At 41.7% G+C, this 24,212-nt stretch overlaps 1 protein-coding gene across 1 annotated transcript in view; it reads left to right on the forward strand.

Moving 5' to 3' along the window:
- POLR3G (RNA polymerase III subunit G) overlaps positions 1 to 10,665 on the forward strand; it is a 53,037-nt gene extending 42,372 nt beyond the window's left edge. The window contains exons 6-7 of the mRNA XM_073624494.1: positions 2,018 to 2,152; positions 10,530 to 10,665. Coding sequence (XP_073480595.1) covers positions 2,018 to 2,152; positions 10,530 to 10,613 — 219 coding nt within the window. The 3' untranslated portion in view covers positions 10,614 to 10,665. The remainder of the gene's footprint in view (positions 1 to 2,017; positions 2,153 to 10,529) is intronic.
- The last annotated feature ends 13,547 nt before the right edge of the window (positions 10,666 to 24,212 follow it).

Consider the following 24,212-nt stretch of genomic DNA (forward strand, 5'->3'; position numbering starts at 1 on the left):
CCATAGCCGCGTGGATAAGTAAGAGTGTACATCTAATATTATCACCTGCCTGACGTTTTGGCATAAAGCCTGTTTGATCTTTATGAATTAGATGACATATGATAGTATTCAATCTGGTGGCCATGATTTTAGCCAATAGTTTTATTGAGAAGGGATATAGGATGATAATTAGTCCAGGAAGTAGAGTCAGAGTGTGGTTTGGGAATCACTTTTTTCCTCTTCCCTCATACTATAATCATAACTAAACCATATAGCCGAAGCTCATTTTATTCATGAACTTGACACTTAAAGGAACTTAACCAGCATGAGAAGCTGGAAACCTGAAGCAAGTAAGAGGAATTAGTTTGAGCTGGAAAGTCAGTCCATTGAGTCCACAATGGTGGGAGGTGAATGTTCGTAACGACCACGCTTATTGAGATTTTGATATGACGAGGTTGCAGAACTGGGTCCTGTAACTTTATTTTGCTGTGAAGATCGAGAGGTGGAACGTCTGCGGTGCTGGTCTTTGGTCGAGGTTTCTTCAGGTAAACCTATTTCAATTAGGATCGATTGTAGATCTCCTGAAGAGCGACAGACTTATTTAGTTTCCAGGTGTGTAAATCGAAGACCGAAAGGAAATCCCCCAATGGTAGACAATTTGATTGCGAAGGAGTATCTGTAATTGAGGTTTGAGTGCACGTCTCTTAGCCACCATAAGTGGGGAAAGGTCAATGAAGAGCTGATAGCTATGGCGCTGAAAGCTGAGGAGTTCTTTGCCTCTGGTGGCTGTTAAAAGCTGTTCTTTGGTTCTGTAATAGTGCAATTTAGTAATGATCTCTCTAGGAGGGCCATTGGATTTGCGTGGAGCTAAGGCTCTATGTACTCTGTCCAATTTAAGCCTGTCAATGGGAATACCAGGTACTAATTCTTGAAACCGCACTGTGACTGTTGCCTGCAGGTCCAAAAAAAGATTCAGGGATCCCCCTAATACCCAAATTCGATCGACGATCTCTATTTTCCTGGTCTTCCAAATGTGACTGAAGTGTGAGGTTTTCTTCTTTTAGGGTCATAAGTTCAGTCATAGAATTATGAGTGCGTGTGTCAATTTAATCAACTCTCAATTCTAGGTCTGCAGTTCTCTGACCCAGCTCTCTGATTTCTCTAGTTAACATTTCTGTTATATGGTCAGAGGTCTGCTTAAGGGCTTTCTGGAGCATATATTCAAATTGTTTAAATATATCAGGCTGTGTAGTATTTCATGTGTCTTTGTGGTCACAAACTGACTCACCCATAGAAGCCTGTATATTCTGGCTGTGAGGCAGAGACTGCTTTCTGTGTGGGCTGCTGTGCTGTGAGGGAGAGGATGATGCCGCCATCCAGCCATCAGTCTGTGGAGCTTTTTCTTTTGAAATACCAGCTTTAAATTTAGTTTTGTACCTCTTAGGACCATTGTTTTGGTAGCTGGCTGTGTTGGCATGAGCAGTGTCCCGTTTTTAGTAGTTTATACCGGCGCTGGGACCTGTAGTCCTTCGACTTGTCATCCCGAGGAGCGGAGCTCTAAGGGGACATTACCGCCGCCTTAGGCTGCCGCGCATGCGCCTCTGAGGCTTGCAGTTTTTCAGATGTTCCGAGTTCTTTTATGACCTCCTGGATGAGTTGTCGTCATGCTCTTGGTAATTTTTGTAGGCTGGCCACTCCTGGGAAGGTTCACCACTGTTCCAAGTTATCTCTATATGTGGATAATGGTTCTCCCTCGTGGCTTTTTTTCCCTTAATAAATTAAATAATTTAAAAACTACATCTTGGATTTACTTGGGTTATCTTTGTGTAATATTAAAATTAGTTTGCTCTGATTCATTTTAAGTGTGAGAAATATGCAAATAAAATATCAGGCAGGGGGCAAATTTTTCTCACTTTTCTGAAAGCAATCTTACTTTACAGCATATTTTCACACCAGCCTAAAACTTTTGCACAGTACTTTACATTAAATAGTTTACCTGGAGTAATTAGTGAAACTTAAACTAAATTTATTGATACAGGAACTGGAGAAAAAAGGTGATGAAGAAAAATCGGATGAAGAAAATGTAAAGAAAAAGGGTAGTGGTGATGAAGAAGAAGAAGAAGAAGAGGGGGAAGTTGAGGCAGAGATTGAAGATGAGGAGGAATATGAAGAAGTAATGTACAGATTTTTACCTGAATTATCTTAGTCAGAGGTAGACCTGTTGATTAAGGATTCTTCCTTTCAGCCACAGAATCAGCTGATGCTGTTGGAGGGAATGGTAGGCAGGGTCAGGGATTGGTCAACCCTATCTGCCTGCCAGTACCCTAAACCTTATAGTCCTTTCAATAATGACTGGCATGTTAATTTGGGGAAATGTCCATTCATTCAAAATCTTTGTGTTCTATTACCCTATAGGCCAACCTTGTTAAGATTAGTTAAAGTGAGTCTAAGGGTTGTAGTTTTTAAAAAACAAACACAAAAAAACAAACATGTTATGCTTATCTGCTCTGTGCAATGGCTTTGCACAGAGCAGCCCTGATCCTCTTCTTTTTGCCCCCCCCCCCCCCGCTGAGTGCCCTAAATAGCAATCGTTTTCTATGGGGGCACTCAAGCAGGCTTGCACTTCTGTGAATGGACATTGTCCATTCACACACAAAGCCAGGCTTCGTCCCACCCCTGCTCTCTCCTCCATTGGCTCACTGGCTGTGATTGATAGCAGAGGGAGCCAATGGCTCCTGCTGCTGTGTGAGCCAGTGAGGAGAGAGAGAGAGAAAGGGACCTGGGAGAACTGCTGCTCTCATGCACATTGTTAGATTGATATTGGGCTCAGGTAAGTATAAGTGGGGGGGGGGGGCTGCACCCAGGAGCTTTTTTACTTTAACCACTTATGGACCAGAAGGATTTGCCCCCTTAATGACCATGCCATTTTTTTTTACGATATGGCACTGCGTTACTTTAGCAGACAATTGCGGTCGTGTGACGCTGTAGCCAAATTTTTTTTTTTTTCCCACAAATAGAGCTTTCTTTTGGTGGTATTTGATCATCTCTGCGGTTTTTATTTTTTGCGCTATAAACAAAAAAATCAATCAATTTTGAAAAAAAAAACTTTTTTATTTTCTGCTATAAAACCTACCCAATAAAATGTGTAAAAAATCTAATTTCTTCATCAATTTAGGTAAAAAAAACAAACAAGCGTATATTGATTTGCGCTAAAGTTATAGCGTCTACAAAATAGGGGATAGATTTATGGCATTTTTATTTTTTGCTAGTAATGGTGATCAGTGATTTTTAGCGGGACCTAAACCTTCTGCCTTTAAAACCACTTTAATAAGTAAGAGTTTCCACGTTGAGCTATATAGGGTAGCTCGACTTTCATGGGGAAAAAAAATGGCAAAGAAAAAATTAAAAAAAAAAAAAAAAAAAGAAAAAAAAAAAGTAAATTGAATGATATTAAAAATGACCTTTTCATTTCTAACTGCAGCACTGTACTTTGCACTGTACTTTTCTGTAAATGCAAAGTGGCTACCTGGAGGTGTTCTGTACACAGAATGTGTACAGAACGCCCCCCAGAAACATAATTTCCTGCTTGTGTGATTGGCTCACTGATTTTCCCCAGAGGTCAGCACAAAGCTACAAGCCAGGATTTAGGCATCCCCTGCAACAAAAATGTCACTTTTGGTTGGATGCTCTCAATAGGAAATTGCGTCTAAAGGGATGCAGACCTTGCAACATTCCTCATTAGAGCCCTGCAGGTGCAGTAGCTGATTGATAATTATGAAACCACTCCCATTGGATTCACTTATCACAAATACACAGGGATTTCTTCAGAATAAAAAAAGGTAAGACTCTGCAACAAAATTTGTTTAAAACACTTGCAATGAACTGTACATAGATCTCCCAGATGGTAATGTTTTTTTTCTCAACAAAAGTGGAGTTATTAAGTGAAAAGCTCTTTAAAAAAGCTTTTTTTTTTTTTTTTTTTCTTTATATATAATATAATGAAATTCTGTAGCTCTTTAACCACTTGCCCACTGGGCACTTAAACCCCCTTTCTAACCAGGCCAATTTTCAGCTTTCGGTGGTCTCACATCTTGAATGACAATGAAATTTTGGTCCTTTTTTTTTTTTTTTCACAAATAGAGCTTTCTTTTGGTGGTATTTAATCACCAGCGGGTTTTTTATTTTTTGCGCTATAAATAAAAAAAAAGACCGAAAATTTTGTAGAAAAAAAAAATGCATTTTTCTTTGTTATAAAATTTTGCAAATTAGTAATTTTTCTATATAAATCTTGGCCAGAATTTATACTGCTACATATCTTTGGTAAAAATAACCCAAATCAGTGTATATTATTTGGTCTTTGTAAAAGTTAGTCTACAAGCTATGGTGCCAATCATTGAAAATTGATCACACCTGATGTACTGATGGCCCATCTCATTTCTTAAGACACTTTAGGCCTAGTTCACACCTATGCGTTTTTGTTTTGTTTTGTTTTTGTTTTTTTTTAGTGCATTTTCCGTTTTGCAGAAACACACTACAGTCCATTTAACATGGATTCCTATGGGTCATGTTCACATCTGTGCATTTTATTGAAAGGACCAGGAATTTTTTTTTTCTAGTTTTTGGTTCCATAGACTTCAATGGCTCAAAGATGTTTATTAAAAAAACGCAAAATGCACGTGGAATATGCAAACTGCAACCTGCATAGGTGTGAACCAGACCTAACAAGCCAGGACACTACAAATACCTCTTTTTGGAAAGTAGACAGTCCGAGGTATTTAGTAAGAGGCATGGTGAGTTTTTTTGAAGTTGTAATTTTTTTTCCCACAATTCTGCAAAATTAAGATTTTTTTTTTTTTTCCATAAAATTGTCATATTAGCAGGTTATTTCTCTCACATGGCATATGCATACTTACAATTACACCCCAAAACACATTCTGCTACTTCTGAGTATGGCGATACCACATGTGTGGGACTTTTACACAGCCTGGCCACATACAGAGGCCCAATATGCAAGGAGCACCATCAGGGACATAAATTACACCATTTCCTGACAACGTATCACACTTTTAAAGGTCCTGGAGCACCAGCACAATGGAAACGCCCACAAAATGACCCCATTTTGGAAGGCAAACACCCCAAAGTATATTCTATGAGGCATTATGAGTCTTTTAAACATTGTCATTTTTTTTCCACAAGTTTTTGGAAAATGTGGAAAGAAAATTTAAAATGCATTTTTCTACGCATTTTTTTTATGGCACTGACAAGTGCTGATGAGGATGCACTGATGTTGCACAGATATGGCACTGTAAAGCACAGATGTGCACTAATGGGGCATTGTTGGGCACTAGGAATATGTTCGAATCAAACGGAAGTCCTACATTTGGTGTTCGTTTATCCGCAAACTAACCGTACATATGGGGCATTCTCGGCAAATTAAAACGCCGCGGAACACCCCATGATGCACTGCGAGATCGCAGTGCATTGATGGCTGCGGATTGGCCAAAGCATGCACCTGACCTGCATGCTTTGGCCAATCACAGTGTGATCTGCTGGGAGAGCCATGATTGGCCAAAGGCAGGGTTCCTTTGGCCAATCATGGCTCAGGGTGCTAAGTCCACACTATATAAGGCTGCTTACATGACAGCTGTATGTAGTGTGATAAGTGTGGATTGAGAGAACTTCAGCTAGATTAGACAAGTTAGTTAGTGGCCTGCAGGCAATTTAGTGTGTATGTATGTATGTGTATATATTCTATCTATGATAAATCATTTCAGATCTATTTCCACCTTTTTTATGTGACCTATAAACTGTACAACTCAATTGAAAAACAAACTGAAATCTTTTAGGGGGGAAGTAAAAATAAAAAAAATTAATGTGGTTGTACACCCTCTTATAACTGGGGATGTAGCTGTGTTTAGAATTAAGCAATCACATTCAAACTCATGTTAAATAGGATTCAGTACACACCTGCCATCATTTAAAGCATCTCTGATTAACCCCAAATAAAGTTCAGCTGTTCTAGTAGGTCTTTCCTGACATTTTCTTAGTCGCATCCTACAGCAAAAGCCATGGTCCGCAGAGGGATCTCATTGTTAAAAGGTATCAGTCAGGAGAAGGGTACAAAATAATTTCCAAGGCATTAGATATACCATGGAACACAGAGAAGACAGTCATCAAGTGGAGAAAATATGGCACAACAGTGACATTAGCAAGAACTGGACGTCCCTCCAAATTCCTGAAAAGACGAGAAGAAAGAGGGCCTATGGCAACATTCAATGAGCTGCAGAAATATCTGGCAAGTACTGGCTGTGTGGTACATGTAACCACAATCTCCCATATTCTTCTTCTATGTCTGGGCTATGGGGTAGAGTGGCAAGACGGAAGCCTTTTCTTACCAAGAAAAACATCCACACCTGGCTAAATTTTGCAAAAACACATCTGAAGTCCCCCAAAAGCATGTGGGAAAATGTGTTATGGTCTGATGAAACCAAGGTTGAACTTTTTGGCCATAATTCCAAAAGATATGTTTGATGCAAAAACCACACTGCACATCACCAAAAGAACACCATACCCACAGTGAAGCTTGGTGGTGGCGGCAACATGCTTTGGGGCTGTTTTTCTTCAGCTGGAACAAGGGCCTTAGTCAAGGTAGAGGGAATTATGAACAGTTCCAAATTCCAGTCAATATTGGCACAAAACCTTCAGGCTTCTGTTAGAAAGCTGACCATTAAGAGGAACTCCCTCTTTCAGCATGACAACGACCCAAAGCATACATCCAAATCAATAAAGGAATGGCTTCACCAGAAGATGATTAAAGTTTTAGAATGGCCCAGACCTGAATCCCATTGAAAATCTGTGGGGTGATCTGAAGAGGGCTGTGCACAGGAGATGCCCTTGCAATCTGACAGATTTGGAGTGTTTTTGCAAAGAAGAGTGGGCAAATATTGCCAAGTCAAGATGTGCCATGCTGATTGACTCATATCCAAAAAGACTGAGTGCTGTAATAAAATCAAAAGGTGCTTCCCCAAAGTATTAGTTTAAGGGTGTGCACACTTATGCAACCATTATATTTTAGTTTTTCTTACTCCACCTAAAAGATTTTAGTTTGTTGCTCAACTGAGTTGTATGGTTTATAGATCACAGTGGAAAAAATTCTGAAATTATTTATCTATCTCATTTTCTACATCCCAGAAAGATGACATTTTAAAAAGGGGTGTGTTTTTTTTATACCCACTGTATACAGTGCATTCAGTGTAGCATGTGTGTGTGTGTGTATATATCTCTATCTATCTATCTATCAGTGCATTGAAGTGGTTAAAGGGAACACAATGACAGAATAAAAAAAAAAAAAAGAACAGCGTGGGGTCCGCCTCCATACCAGGCTGCTTGCCCTCAACATGGGGAAGGTGCTTTGGGGTCCCCCAAGCACATTGCCCCCATGTTGATGGGGACAAGAGCCTTTTCCCGACAACCCTGGCCATTGGTTGCTGGGGTCTGCAGGCGGGGGACTTATCGGAATCTGGAAGCCCCCTTTAACAAGGGGGGGGGGGCCCCCAGATCCTGCCCCCTTATGTAAATGGGTATCGGGGACCTCTTACCCATTCACCAAAAAAGTATCAAAACGTAATAACCACAGACAGTTTTTGACAATTCCTTTATTATTAAAGAAATTGTCAAAAACGGTCTATTGTAGTTTTTTTATTTTTTGACACTTTTTTTGGTGAATGGGTAGAGGTACGATGTACCTGATACCCATTCACATCGGGGGGGTCCCCTTGTTAAAGGCCCCCGCCCACAGACCCCTGACAACCAATGGCCAGGGTTGTCGGGAAGAGGCCCTTGTCCCCATCATGGGCACAAGGGTGCTTTGGGGGGGAACCCACTCCAATTTTATTTTTTTTTTCCCTTGATTTTTTTCATCTATATTGCCAGGAGCCGGCAATACATTACAGCCGTGAGCAAGTTTGAATTACATTTTTTCCTTTAGAGATGTCATTTTGCTGCGGCACTGTTCTAAACCGCGCACAGATGTGCCACTTTACAGGCAAACTAAGGGGACTGATCAGGCTCGATATTTAAAGGAATATTTCATTTTTTATTGTTTCATTTTAAGCATTATTGAAATCGCTGCTCCAGAAAAAAAAATTGTAGTTTTAAAAACCTTCTTTTTGCATTGATACATGTCCCCTGGGGCAGTACCCCAGTCCCCATACACTTTTTATGGCAATAATTTCCATATAAGCCTTTAAAATGAGCACTTTCGATTTTTCATTTTTGTGTCCCAGACTTTCATAGGGTTCGCATGTTTGGTGCGAACCGAACCGGGGGGTGTTTGACTGATCCCTACTGGGCACTGATGGGGCATTGCTGGGCACCGGGGCATTGTAGAGCACTTCTGTGGCACAGATGGGAACTGCTGGGCACTTGGAATAGGCAGAAAAAAACTTGCGCAGCTTCACGCTGCAGCTTCTCCCTCCTCTGCTCACACGATCGGTGTGAGCAGCGGAAAGAACCGGACATGACGCCAGTTTGTTGACAGTTATGGCAACCACATGGTAAAGGGCCACTGGGATTGTCCCTTTACCCTGATCTGTGACGTGAGGACCCGGCGAGCATGGACACTACCATGTGCACACCCCAGGGGGTGCACGGGAATGCAATTCTGAGAGGAAGTCATAGTACGCCCTCCCAGAGTTCTCCGACCGTGCTGTAGCCGTCATTTAGCTAGGGCCCGGGTGTTAAGTGATTTAAAATACATATATTGTTCAGCTTTGTTTAGTTATTATGGAAGATAATACATTGTCTGCATTTGAAAAAATATGGATCTTCTTGTGTTCAGTGAAAAACAGTTGGCATCACTCAGTAAATGATCCGGATTGCTTTCATGGCTTTGTAACCTTGCAGGTGCCTTTTTCTTTGCAGATGGACAATAGAAAACCTTGTTAGTTCACCAATTTAAAATCCCTCTCTACTTGGCATCTGAAGTGCCTTAAAGTGTAAGTCCACCCTAATGCTAAAATGCTAAAATCCTTGCGTCTACAGACATCCACGATCTAACACTAACCTATCTAGCCCTGTAAGGAAGAAAATCGGTATACATACCTTTTTTTTTTTTTTTTTTTTTTTTAATCCAATCCGGCCTCCTGCGGCAGAAGCTTTGCAGAGGATACAACCGACAATGGCTGTGAAATGAATGGCAAGTAACATCACGCATAGACTTACTATGGGGCTTCCATTGTCGGCTGTGTCCTCTGCACCTGCCTCCACAGCAAAGCCGCAGCTGACAGCTCAGCATGGGATCGGGTCGGATCGGCTTCAGAAAAGGTATGTTTACTGATTTTCTTCTTTACAGGGCTAGATTGGTTAGTGTTAGATCGTGGATGTCTGTAGATGCAGGGATTTTAGCGTTAGGGTGGACTAACTCTTTTACTAAACCAACAACAGTAAAATCAGTCTGTACATACAGTAAAGTATGCTTGTTAAACTCACTGTGGAACCTGAGATCCTCCGCATTGTGTAAAAAAAAAAAAAAAAAGGCTGTTTGATCCTGTCTTCTCTGATCCTCCCCTTCTTCCACTGTCTTCAGTACATCTCCTGATCGAACAGAGCCTTGGGGCACTCTGCACATGCTCAGTTTGGTGTGTATTGCTAGAGAATTTTTTTTTTTTTTGGTTTGGAGGGTGCATGTGATCAGCACAGGGCCAATCGGCATTGTCCAGACAGATGGTCAGGGGCCCACCAAGGGCTATTTACCTCTTAGTAATTCTGGTGCTTTTGTGGTGACATTTTCACAATGAAAGTTACATGTGCTAACACACTGTGGTAGGAAAATAAGTTACGCTCCTGTGTTAGCTCATTCTAGTGTTTTTATTCCACTATGGCAAAGCAGCTGCATACACAAAGTCTCCACGCAGGGAAACCACACTTTCTTAATGCGTTTCACCACAATGGGCTTGCTCACAGGGATAGGGTAGGTGAAGCCTTTGCCTACCCTATCCTTGTGAGCAAGCTCATTGCGGTGAAACACATTTAGTAAGTGTGGTTTCCTGGCGACATTATGTATGCAGTTGTTTTGTCAATAGTAGGACTTGAACACCAGGATAAGCTAACATCTTGTATGGTGCGGAGATGGGCTACATGATCTCAGTACCTGGAATGTCTGTGCATGATAGGAGGTGATAGTCTGGAGCAGTGCTTTGGGTGTGTTTTAACACTTTAGTGTTATTTGTTTTCTCCAATGCAGCGTACTTCCAAAGCACATGCTTTGCAGCCCACCACAATGCACAGTAATGCACTACCATGCGTGGTAGTTGGAGATCTTCTGCAAGGTGGATCTCTCTATTATGATCAAACACTTTCATTCAAAACGCGTCAAGACCTTTAAGAACTTACTATTTTGTTGTACTTGCTATTTTGATTATAAATTTCCCATTGTGCTGCATGGACTCGCCTTTCTTTTCCCTTTTTATTAACGTAACAGACAACCATTATTCCTCTTTTTCCTGGAATTATTTTACTGAAATCCTGAAACCTTTTTTTATGTCTTTTAGGCAAATGACTACATTGCCTCCTACTTTGAAGATGGAGATGACTTTGGGAACAGTGATGACAATATGGATGAAGCCACCTACTAGACCTGTATTATAAACTGATGCAACACATGGCAGAAATATAAGTAATATTACTTTAAAATGTTGCGCGCTCTTGGTTTTTGTTTACAAAAAATGGGTATGCCAAGAACCAGTATTTCACTCTCAGGCCTGTACACTTGATACAGATTACTTTAGTTTTTAACCCATAAGGAGCTTGGGTATAAAGTGATTTTTTTTTTTCTTTTATGCACAAAATCAGAATCTGATATGTCAGAGTCCAAAAAACCAAATGGGTCTAGACTCTACTTGATCAGATGTAATCGTATTGCATTGTTTAGGAAAGCCTTCATATGACATAGGTCAACAAAATTACCAGCTGACAGTGGTGGGTTTTTTTTTTGTTTTTTTTAAACTTTAACACATTCTCTGCATAAGAACCTTTTCACATGGATGGACCGTTCGGGTCCGCCTGTCATTATTATTTATTTATTTATTTTAGGTGAACCTGAACGGGCACTTCATGCAGGTCTATGGAGCGAAGGATGTCAGCGATGACAATGTCTGCTGACATCTGATCCGCTAAAATCAGACGTATGGCCCTACGTTCGCATTTGTCCTGGTGGATCGGATGAGATCTGATGAAAACGAACATGCTGTCCGTTTTCATCCGATCCCTCCATAGGAATCAGCAGTGCTCTGACAGGCCCCTCCCCGCTCAGTGAGCAGAGACAGACCTGTCATCCACCGGCTCAGCGGAGATCAACGGAGAGATCTCCCGCTGAGCTGGCAGACTCTGCTGAGCAGATCTGACTCGTGGGAATGAGGCCTTAAGGTAAAACATCTTTTACATGCAGCATCCCCTTCCCCTAAATACTTACCTGAACCTGATCTCAATCCAGTGCCATGCAGTCCAGAGGCACAACTCTCTCTCCCCCTCCTCACTGGGTTCATTGAAAGCAATGGGATTGGCTCCTGCTGCTGTCAATCAAATTCAGTGATGGAGTGGGGCAAAACCGCACTGTGTGCGTCAATATACGTGCACAGTGTGACTCAGGATCAAGCCTCAATGGGTGTCCCCCAAAACAAGCGGCTTGCTACAGGGGCACTTGGACATCAGGAGGAGCCAGGAGTACCAAGAGGGGACCCCAGAAGAGTAAGATCGGGGCTGCAGAACCATTGCACATAGCAGGTAAGTATAACATGTTTATTAAAAAAAACTTTACAATTACTTTTAAAGTTAAACAGGAAAGACAAAGCAACCGGTCCACTTAAATTCCAGCCCCACCAATTGCATATACTTGGCTTTCATTTGCTTCCTTGTTGCACCATTTTGGTGGCAGGAGTGAGGAGAAGCAGTCAGGATGAAGAAGAAACAGCCCTGTGTAAGGACTTCCTCAAACTCCACATAAGAGTGTTGGCTAATTGAGTAGCCAAACTCCTCCATACCTAAAACTTCCATGTATTTCCCTTTGTTCCCAGCAGCCAAGCTGAGCAGAAGAGGAGCAAAGATGGTATGTGTTCAGGGGGCTGTCCTTAATTTGTGCTGCTGCTTCCTACTCCACACCAGCCCTGCTGTACAGGGTCTGAAAGAGACTGATATTCAAAGAGCAAATTGGCTCATGTGCTGACGAGAAGCATGCTGATAGGAAGAGAAAGCATAGTGACAGAGAGAGGTGTTCATCCTGATGCTCCTTCTCTTTTCACTGTCCAGTCATAGATTGGGGAGGGTAAAGGATAATCTGAGCTGAGAGGAAATGGGTTGAAAATATTACTGTGGGGGAAATCTCTGGATTGAAGGTAAATATTGCAACAAACGCTACTTTTGCTAATTTATCTTTTAAGGGGCTCATACTTTTTATTCTTGTTTTTTACTTTTCTGCTTTAGGAGTTTCTTTTCTTTCAAAACTTTAGACTCTAAAGCAACCTATAGATTTGATTTTCTTTCCTCTCCACCATGGATTGCAGCAAAGAAAATCGCTTTTTTTTTTTTCTTTGACCCGTCAGTGTCAGTGCAGCGCAGTTGTTTTCTGCCAGCGGGGGGGGGGGGGGGGGGGGCCCCCTTCTTTGCTAGCAGAACACAATGATTACTGCTAGTGGCTATAGCCGCTGGCAGTGATTACACATAAAAATTCCGACAGCCTGGATTGATTGACTTGGGTACAATAAACCTGTCCATATCTAGATCAAATCTTGGCCAGTCCCTTCTGAACCGATCGCATTTTAATCTAGGTATGATCAGCATAAGACCTGGTTCACATCTATGCTGCGTTTGTGCAGGCACGGTAGCTCATTCATTTGAATGTGCTGCTGTGCCTGCATTACATCAGGGAAAAGGTCCCTACACTTTTTTTTTTTTAAAATGCAGACACACAGAAATCACTGCACCATGCATTTCCTCATGCAGGAAACCGCAGCCCATTTTTCAAAGCGTGAGGGTTCCACCAAGTTATTGGCACCCCTGCGCGTTTTTCTTTAAAGCACCGTGTTTCAGTTGTTCCTCCCTTTTTGACCTAGTGACCTAGGGCACAGGGAGGAACCACCAGTGTTAATTTAGTGTACTAAAATGACTAAAACATTTTATTCGAGTAAATGAATACCATTTTAGTCCACTAAAATACGACTAAAACAATTGCAATGACTTAAATGCCATTTTAGTCAAAAGACTAAGACTAAAACTAAATTGAAATTTGACTTCAAAATTACCACTGGTCTGTAGTGCATGTTCATATCTCAATGCCATAAATAATAACATATTCGATTTTTCATTCCAGCAGTATAAAATGAGTTTGGACATTGTACAGAATTGCTAACTAATGAATTACAATTTAATTACACCCATTTGATTTTAGACGACTAAAATGTACTGGAGATTTAGTCGACTAAATACGACTAAAGCAATTGCAGAAGACTAAATTTGGAATAAAACTAAAATGCCATTTTAGTCCTAAGACTAAAACAAAATCAAAATTTGCTGCCAAAATTAACACTGGGAACCACTGACCCACTGCAGGGGGACCAGGGAGATTAACACACCTAGAAGTATTTATTTTACTTTAGACCTCAGTACAGATGTTCTTTTGAACAGAGCAGGATTCTGGGGTGTAGGGTGGTGGAAAGGTAGTATTTACTTATGTCTTTTCCAAGTGAGCCAATTTTCAATTGTGACACCTAAACTGGTATGAAACTCAAAAGTAAACCATTTATTATAATGCAACCTACCAATTCTTAGATGTGATGGCTGCACTAGTTTTCTTCTTTTGGCTTTCTATCTGTAGTGGTACTCTCGTAGGGGCTGCTGGTTGTTGTGGTTTGTCTGTCACCCTGCTCAGTCAGGCACACAATCCTCAAGCATCCAGAATCCATGTAACAGTCCAAGCACTTTGGGGTTTTTTTTTGTTGTATTTTATTTGGGAAATTAAACTTGGATAGGGCTAGGGTAATCATGAGATGCCCAGTTGATCAAAAAGATAAGGTAGGGACTGAAACCTATATACATCTCCAGTATATACAATTTTCTCTCTTCCTCCAGCACAAAACTTGCTGGGAGAGTATCGCTCCCAGGACCAGCTAGCACTGAATGCAGGACTGACACTGGCTCAGCCAGGCCCAAAGCAGATGCACTTTGCAGGCAGGGACCATCGGCCCCTTTGGTGTATCAAAATTAAATGTAGTCCGAATGCTAGCTGTCCCACGTGGCTACTGATCCCAGTACCACCTCTTCAGGCCCTGCCAGTCCTCCTGGCTGCAGCTGCCTCTGCACTGCCTGTGCCACCACAGTCCACTCCACTGGCTCTGCACCCATCCCAGACTGCACTCTACCAGTCCTCCTGACTGTCACTCACCAGCCCTCCTGGCTGTGACCTGTTGCTCCTCCCTGGAGACTTGCCTGGCAGTGCTCTCCTTGCTCCCATGCCTCCTGTCCAGGACACTTCCTTGTGTTGTGAAGGTCCTGTCCACACCTGAGCCCAGGCCCAAAGTCACCCCCCTCTCCAGACTGGGGAGCTCCCTCCAAGGCCACGACAGCCTAGCACTCCATCTCCAGCTTCCACCTGAACAATCCCCCCCCCCCCCCCCCCACAGGGCTGAGCCTGAGGATTTAAAGGAGGCCTGCCCCCTGCCAATTCAAATTGGGGATTGGTCAGGACTCCTCAGAATACTCCAGGCAGCTCCACCTTTCCTCTCCTCCTTCCTTCCCAGAAGATTCCAGTATGTCCTGGAAAGAAGTGGGAGGTCTCAGTGATGTTGCCTGTGAGTCACCTAGCTCAGATCAAAACAAACAGGCTTGACTGCCAGCCAAGCCCGAAATTTACCTACACTACAGAAAACCTAACTACTGTAACAGCCTAACAACACTTGAGGGTGCTACATATCCTTTTTTTTCAACCTGGTGATCCTGCCAGTAAGTCTGTTCTTTTTCAAAAGAACAAGCTCTCCTGCAGATGTAGCGGTTAGCAGGTCAAAACAAACCACTTAACCTTGACAGGAGTGCTTACAATGATCAACGTTTATGTAATATCCTTTATCCCAAAAAGAACAAAACTGTTCTGTAACTGCTGAACGAGTACCAGCTTAAAAAGTTTGAGCTGGAGTTTGGCTTTAACTTGTTAGTGTATTAACATTCAACACACCCCCAGACTTACAATGCCGCTGTCCAAAGGTGTCTCTGTTGCCCCTTCATCCAGAGTGTAGGCACTCAAATACAGGAGGTAAAAAGAGAGGAAAAAAAAAGCTTAAAAAAGGGTAACTCCACTTTTGTGGGGGAAAAAAATGGCAAATAAAGAAAAAATAATATTGCGACATATCTGCAGCCACTGTAATTTTCTGAAAATGTAATGCAATTGGGCTACCTTGAGTTGTTCTGTACACAGACTATACAGTACTGACTACCCCCCCAGAAACATCATTTCCTGCTTGTGTGATTGGCTCACCAATTTTCCCAGAAGTCTGCCTAAGATACAAGTCAGATTTCAGGCTCCTGTGCAACAAAAGTGTAATTTTTGGTGAGATACTCCCAATAGGAACACGTCTAAAGGGATGCAGGCCCAGCAGATTTCCTCATTACTGTTCTGCAGCTGCACAGTGGTTATGAAACCACTCCTATCAGACCCACTATAAACAGAAGGACAGGCAGGGATTTCTTCAGACTAACAAAAGGTAGGAATCTGCAACAAAGGTTGTTCTAATCCTTGCAATGTACATAGATCACCCAGAGGGGAATGTATTTTTCTCAACAAAAGTGGAGTTACGCTTTAAAGGAAACTAATAACGAGAAAATATGGACCCCAAAAGAGGGGTGGTGACCCCAGGGATTTTATGGGTGAGGGGGAGCCAAACAGTAAAGAAAAGTATAAAGGTGAAGGATGACAGAGTATATATAAAAATTGTAAACTTTATTCAAAATATCACAAGATGTAGAAAATTTAAAACAATCCAATGTACAGAAACTGCAAAAGATCCTTTACATACAGGTTCTACAAATGAAGAACTCATACGTGAATGATACATATGGAAGAATCCAACATGTTTCGGAATATATGAAACGTGAATTCCTTCTTCAGGGGATTTCCTGTGCAGTTATACAATGTAATCTGCAAGTGTATAAGAAGTAAAAATATACTAAGAAACCGAGTACAAAAATACTGGACATTTATAGTTTAGTGGGCATACAGGAGTTGGCTGGGGAGCTTGGGAAAAACTATAACTGGTAATAGTGACACACCAACAAAAAAACAAACTTACTTGTTACACCATTTATAGTTGTTTATAAGAATCAAGGAGGATGCAATGTTCCAAGTGTAATGCTTGCAGTATTGATCTCCCAAATTTTTTAGGTAGTGGAGGAGAAAGGATTGGAGTGGATTGAAAACTCAAACCATCATTTGGTAGTGTTGTCCCATATCAATATTCATGGGTAACAGCATTTGAGACAGGCAGAGTCATAGAATACATCCGGCCTATGCGGTCCACAAGGAACGGCTAAGTGGATACCTATGCCAAATCCTATGGTACAAGAATAATGCATAGTCAGATATGCTATACTGCAAATGAACTTTGGTACATAAATCTATGTATACGGGAAACGTGGCCTATATAGAAAATTGTAGGAGCTGGATAAACTCAACAATATATGCTACTTTCAAAAGGGAGGGAGGGGGAAAAGGGGAGAGAGAAGGTTTTATAGAGTAAAATGCTAAATCCATATATATGGACCTATGCTCTGTTGTATCCATAAGTATGGAACTGACAGCTATGTTAACACATTATGGCAAAAAGGGGGGTTTAGAGCCAATGTATAGTATAAAAAAACTACATAGTTTTTGATGGCTATATAAGTGAAAAATTGCCCATGATTTATAAATAAGGAAGCAATTTACTAAATAAATATAATTAGTTACTTAGTATCTAGCAATAATTCAAGTATATATAAATTGCTAAGACATAAAAAGAATAAAGGACCAAAAGAAAGAGCATGATAGCCAGTGCTTACTTTGTAGTTGAGAGTCTGCATACACCTGCTCCACAAGACACACCAAAGGTGTATGAGAGGAGACTGGTGTGTTGCCAGATTATAAACCAGCTGATTGCGAGGTGTAACCACCCATAGAGGGCGGAGAACCTCGCAGCTGTAGGTGTTTTGGTGGATCAGAGATGTATGGGCAGAGAGGGGAGGGTGGTATCAGCTAGGCGATACACCTCCCACTGCTGACAAGTGTCAGCAAAGGAGGTGATACTATCACCTAGAGCTCATTCCCCCAGCGCAGCGGCGTATGATGCCACCTCGCCAGCTGGCGTGGTGACATCAGACGTCCAAGCACCGCTGACACGGAAAGAGGGTTGCCAATGTAGCGAATCCGAAGGTCCGCTGTCCAGCGCATGCGCAGATGGCGGAGTGCTGCAGGTCCCCAGGCATCCATGGTATGGCTCCACGCATAGATGCGTGGAGCCTACCCGTGCCGGGGGACAACGCAAGGGCCGAAAAACAAACCGACAGTGCCTGAATAATGCTGATAAAAATGGAAAGAGAGAGTGATTGATAATACGTTGGAATATTAGATATGGGGGATCAAAAACAGGTAATTGTAATAATGCGCAAGAAAATATCAAAAGATATTGTAATATTACATTGCATTTTCCCGATTTACATAGCATATATACAGTTGGAAAATATTGAATGCATTTGTACAATCGAGTATTGGATACATTCGTAACATTGATATTCTGATGGGAATCAATAGGATTGGTAAAATAACTTGAAACTCCATAGTCCTAATGCACATATCAGCAGACCAACCATATACTGAGATAGATGCTACACAATATATGTATTATTATTCAGAATGAAAAGAGAGGAAATAAAAAAACGGGTAAAAAAGGAAATTAAGAATACAAAAAGTCAGGAATATAATGTCAGTGATCATATGGGGACCCCTACATATCGCCTTCATAGCCCCCTGATGTAAAACCTTTAGGAAATGTTTGAAACTTAGGATCTCATTTAATCCTGGGGGTGGGGTGGCGTTTAAAGTAGAAATCCACCTCATCTCACGTTGAAGAAGTAGTTTGTTTAAATCCCCTCCTCGAAGATTATGGTGTAGCCGATCCAAAACTAAAACTGATATTTTCGGAAAGGCTACTAATACAGCCACCACATCTAATGATTGCTAAGCTGCAATATATTACATTTTTGGTTTTGGGTTTAATAGTGCTTTAATGACAAGGTGGTCTTAATGTTTTCCATACACTTGTTTGTGCAGTGGTGTGGGGCTTTTTATTAGCAGCCATGTGCCTTGCATAGTTTGCAAACATTCCTAAAAAAATGGCATGATGATCAAAACAAATGTAATATTGATTGAAGAATAGAACCGTAGTAGCTTTGATAGCCATACTGTACATCATGCTTTTTATTTGGACCTTTAACCACTTGCCTGCTGGGCACTTCCTGCCCAGACCAATTTTCAGCTTTCAGCGCTGTCACACTTTGAATGACAAATACCCAGTCATGCAACACTGTACCCATATGACATTTTTGTTCTTCCTTTTTTTTTTTTTTTCTCCCACATAATTCGCTTTATTTTGATGGTATTTAATCACCACTGGGTTTTTTATTTTTTTTGTGCCTTTTTTATAAATGAAAATAGACCGAGAATTTATTATTTGGTCTGTGTGTTAGAGAGTAATGCCTGGTACACACAATGAGATTATCGGACGAATGGTCGTCCGTTTTTGTTTGCATGCCAATCTCAGATCGAACCTGAAGAATTTACTAAAGTCAGGAAACTTCTCGTACGACACAATAAAAATTTGTAAGGGATGTAATGTGTTGTAGTGTATTTGTATTGCATTTTCCAAAAAAATTCCTGCATGTCTGATCTGATAATATTGCATGAACTGTCATGATCGGCTCTCGGAAGCTCTGTACTAACGATTTGATTATCGTACGATTTTTCGTACGATTTTTATGATCGTGTGTACGGGGCTTTAAAGTTAGCCCAGGTTCACGCTGACAGCCGGCTTGAAATTGTGAGTTCCGCTGAACTTGCACAATTAAATACCTGCATGTCGGTCCCGACTTCGTGGGCGATTTCAGAGACATCTGTGCGGGTTGCTGTACAGATGTCTATACAAATTGTACCCTGAAGTCTCAAAGTAGTACAGAAACTACTTTTGGGAATCGGTGCAGTGCCACAAAGTCTGTGTCGCACAAATTTTTGCCCATGCCATTGCTGGCAATAGCTGCCGATTTTGGCATGTGATTTGACATGTCAAATAGCTAAAATGTGAACCTCGATTTAGAACCCTTTCACACTGAGCTGCCCCAGGTGTCGGTGGTATAACGCCGCTATTTTTAGCAATGCTTTACCATCGTTTTCGGCTTTCACACTGGAGTGAATAGAGCCGCTGTTTCAGGGCGCTTTACAGGCGCTATTTTTAACGCTATTTCTAGCAACTGCAAGGCTCCTCAGTGTGAAAGGGGTCTAAGAGAGTCTACAAGCTATGGTGCTAATCATTGAAAATTGATCACACCTGATGTAGTGATGGTCTATCTCATTTCTTGAGACACTAACAAGCCAGGAAAATACAAATACCCCCCAAATTACCCCTTTTTTGGAAAATTGACATTCCAAGCTATTTAGTAAGAGGCAAGGTGGGTTTTGTTTTTTTTTTTTTGCACAATTCTTTGCAAAGTTAAGATTTTTTTTTTTTCTTCTTCCCCACAAAATTGTCAAATTAACAACAGGTTATTTCTCTCACATGGCATATGCATACTTGCAACTACACCCCAAAACACATTCTGCTACTCGTTCTGAGTATGGCGATACCACGTGTGAAACTCTCACAGCCTGGCCACATACAAAGGCCCAACATGCAAGTAGCACCTACAGGAGCATAAATTACACATCTAATTTCTTGACTATCACACTTTCGAAGGTCCTGGAGCACCAGGACAATGGAAACCCACAAAATTACCCCATTCTGAAAGCAAACACCCCGCCTATATTTTATGAGGCATAATGAGTCTTTTGAACATGCCATTTTTTTTTTCTACAAGTTTTTGAAAAATAGTGGGAAAAATGAAAACGCTTTTTTTTTTTTTTTAACAAAGTTGTCCAATTTATAAGATATTTCTAACACATAGCATGTACATAGCAAAAATTGCACCCCAAAATACATTCTGCTACTCCTCCTGATTATGGTGGTACCAGATATGGAAGACTTTTAGACAGCCTGGCCACATACAGAGGCTCAATGTTGAAGTTGCCCCTTCAGGTGTTCTAGGAGCATAAATTACATATCTAACTTGTTGACTACCTATTACACTATAGAAGGCACTGGAGCACCAGGACAATGGAAACACCCAAAAAAGGACCCCATTTTGGAAAGCAAACACCCCAGCCTGACTACCAATCACGTTTTTGAAAGCCCTTTATATTTCTAACACATAGCATGCACATACCAAGAATTATACCCCAAAATACATTCTGCTTAGCAAAGGGTAAACAAAAGATTACCTGTGGTTTTAGTAGTGCAGTTGTCCACAGGAGGAGAGCACTGGTCCAGGCAGCAGGCAGAGATTTGGTCACCGACAGTGAACGGAGTTGTCCAGGCAGCAGGCAGGGATACTGTCCATAGTCAGTACAGGCAGCAGGAAAGGATACTGTCCAAATACAGTGCAGGGTCATTGCAGGCAGAGATATTGTCAGCAATGCCAAAATATTGGTCCTAGTAGCAGGCAGGAACATAGTCCATAGTACAGGTAGCAGGCAGAGGTGTGGTCAGTTTATGCGGCAGGCAGAGGCATGATGGCAGTAAGTCGTACAGGCAGCAGGCAGAAGTAGGGCCTCAGTCAGGACAGAATGGGGACAGGGGTAGAGGCTTCTCCCACCCAAATCTCTTTGAAGCCTCCAGTCTCCAGCCCCTAATCCGGGCATGAGAAAACCAAACAATTACATTTTCTTCATTCAGAAAAACTAATTCTGGAGCCCCTCACCTATGTGAGACCCCTGCGTTATGAATCCCACTACTACAATAGCAGGGTAAAAGATTAGTCCAAAAGGCAGGCAAAAAACTTGGTCAAAACAGTCCAAGGTCCGTTCCAGAGCAGGCAGAGGTATGTACACTTTAAGTGGCACGCAGAAGCATGGTCGAATAACAGGCCAGGGTCAGTTCAGGAGCAAGCAGTGGCATAAGGGGTGTGAAGCTAAAGGGCAGAAATTGAGGATTACGTTTACCATACTTCACTAATAATGTAGAGAAGTATGGTAACGGCGGAAACAGTCACCTATGCAGAGGCCTGGTTGGGAAGGACACTAGGGACAATAAAAAGTGGTGTCTCTTCTAACTCCTCTAGAGCATACCCTACATTTTTTTTTTTTTTTTTAACGTATTTGGCCTGTTTGGGAAGGATTTCTTAGAAAAATGGCGTTTGGAGAGTCTGCTTATCACATCTGATCTAATGTTTTCTGGTGGGCCGTTCGGGTATATAAGGGCAGTGATGATTTCCTCCTAATAGCCAAGGAAGGATACGGGTCTTTCGGTGGAGTTGTGGTATATTATATAAGGATTGTATATGGCCAAATTAAAAAGATAAATTGAGACTTTTTTTATACCAATGGTATGTTTGTCTTGTGGCACGGTAGGGTTGGAGCATTTGATCACTGAAGTCAACCCCCCATGAACAAATTGTATTCGTGGACACATGTTGGTTTTTGGATTGGGCCATTCCTTTCGGGGATTACCACGTAGGTGTTATTGTGGATTGAGGACAGCATGTAGACCTCCCTTTTGTCCCTCTACTTCACAGCCAGAATTTCCTCATTCCGCAAACTCGCTGACTCCCCTCTTCTTGGTTTCATATTAACATAGGTTGAAAAAAAGACAAAAGTCCATCCAGTTCAACCAAAAAAAAATATACAATTCCATACCCACAATTGATCCAGAGGAAGGCAAAAAACCCCAGCAAAGCATGCTCCAATTTGCTACAGCAGGGGAAAAAATTCCTTCCTGATCCCCGAGAGGCAATCAGATTTTCCCTGGATCAACTTTACCTATAAGTGTCAGTACCCAGTTAAATTATATTATGTATTTTTAGGAAAGGATCCAGTGCTTTTTTAAAGCAACAAGCTGGCTAGAACCACCTCTTGAAGGAGTCCATTCCACATTTTCACAGCTCTTACTATAAAGAAACCTTTCCGTAACAAGCCTTTGAGGGAAGCCCTTCCTGTTCGTTCACCAACAGGCGGAGCTCAATAATTGTATCCAATAAGGTGTAGTAACAGAGTGGTAGTATATCTTGTAATGACTGTCGCTAAAGATGCCTATGTAAAGTGTTCAAATAGAAGTGAAGTGTTCCCAGAGTAAAGCGGTCTATGTCCCACTAAAACAAACAAGGAAAGGTTTGCAAACATGGGCAGTGGCCCTCTCACCAACGACAAAGCCGATTCAATGCCTTCCAGCTAGCGACTTCTGGTTGGACGTCCTGACTGCGGACCTGCTTGTGATGTTCGTCCGTTGTGAAACGCAAAACATGCCAATGAACAGCAGGCAGCATTGGATCCCCTCGTAGTCGGGTGGGAATGCCGTACACCGCGTGGTAGGCCGCGACCTCGCTCTCCAGGCATAGAGAGATCCGTCACACACGAGGCCCAAGAGGAAGAGAGCCTGGGGCGGGTTTCTGGTTTCTTTTATAGCCCTTCTCAGCAATCACTCTGATGGCAGCAAAGATCCCTGGGATATGTGGGCTGGGTGTAAAGCCAAGCAAAGGAATAGCCATCTGGTAGAGCTACTAATCCCACAATCCTTTTTGTTTGTCTCACAAAATTATGTCAGTTTAGTAACACCGGGCACTAGAGGGGTAATAGAATATACAGATAGGGCAGGGAATAACTGTTTGTTGCAATTGTAGTCCATATTTCTACATATGAAATATTAAATACACTACTTTTTACGTGTCATTCCATTTTATTACACATAACCTCATTTCTGAACCTATTTGTTTTGGTGTCTTTGTATCTATGGATTGCATGGGTTGTTACCGACATCTGGTGAAAATTTCATGTCAATAGCACCTTTAGAAATATATTTACCTAGAAAAATGGTGATGTGTTCAATACTTATTTTACCCGCTTTATATTACTTTTTTTTCAATGAGTAAGGGTTATAACCCTGGTGGGTTTTATTTACATGCCACAGTACTTTTCTTTGCGCCCTCTGCACAGTTGACCAGACTTGTAATGAACAGCTGGCAGCTAGCCTGCCAAACACTACACATTCGAGTCAATAGGAAAGTCAATGCACAAGGTTGTGGCGCGCTTCTTGGCTAAAATGGGCTTAAAACAGGCTGCACCTCTAAATCTACCCATAATATCCTAAAGTAGACTCCAGGACATTATGTCTGTGCTTATGCACCACTTTATGCAAGTAACAGCACCTGTTACATGTCTATGTTCATACAGTTCATGGGCTGCTGTAAGCAACAGCAGGGACTCCCAGGCCCAACATTTTGTCTTTAAAGTAGTTGTAAACCTCAGACATGAAATATGAACAAATCATATCCCTCTATAGTGTGTACTTGTCTCAACTAAGAGCACAAAGTGTTATTTCCTGTCTGCTGCTTTGTACCTCTGCTATCAGAATGAGTCACTTCTGACAAGTTTTCCTGAAACCAAGAGAAAAAAGGTGACAAGGGAGGGACCTCCAGCTGATTGACAACCTCAGCTCTGTTCCTGTGAGCTGTGTGAAGGGGGTGTGTATCCTTTTTCATGACAGCTCAGACAAGCTGTTTAAATTCTGGACTTTGAACAGATGTAGAGAAGAGAAACTGCAGCTAAACAGGTACAGCTTCTCTAGGAGGATTTGTTTAATCTCTGTATCATCTGAGGCCAGTCGCTTCACTGGATATATAAGGTTACAACCACCTTAAGTTCTACTTTAATTGATAAGTTCTCAATTAATATAACATTTTGTACTAATCATTAATAAATGCACCATGCTGGGCTGTCTGGATAGAGAGGATATGTCCTGTGCTTCCTTTCGTCTCCATCTGGAGGGCTTGTGTGTGTGCGCTGAACACATCAGAGGAAAGTTGTCAAAAATCTCCCATCTGGATATGCTTTAAGGAGTGCCAACTGGAAGCAAACAAGA

The sequence above is a fragment of the Aquarana catesbeiana genome, linkage group LG01 (genome assembly GCF_042186555.1).
Source record: "Aquarana catesbeiana isolate 2022-GZ linkage group LG01, ASM4218655v1, whole genome shotgun sequence".
NCBI lineage: Eukaryota > Metazoa > Chordata > Amphibia > Anura > Ranidae > Aquarana > Aquarana catesbeiana.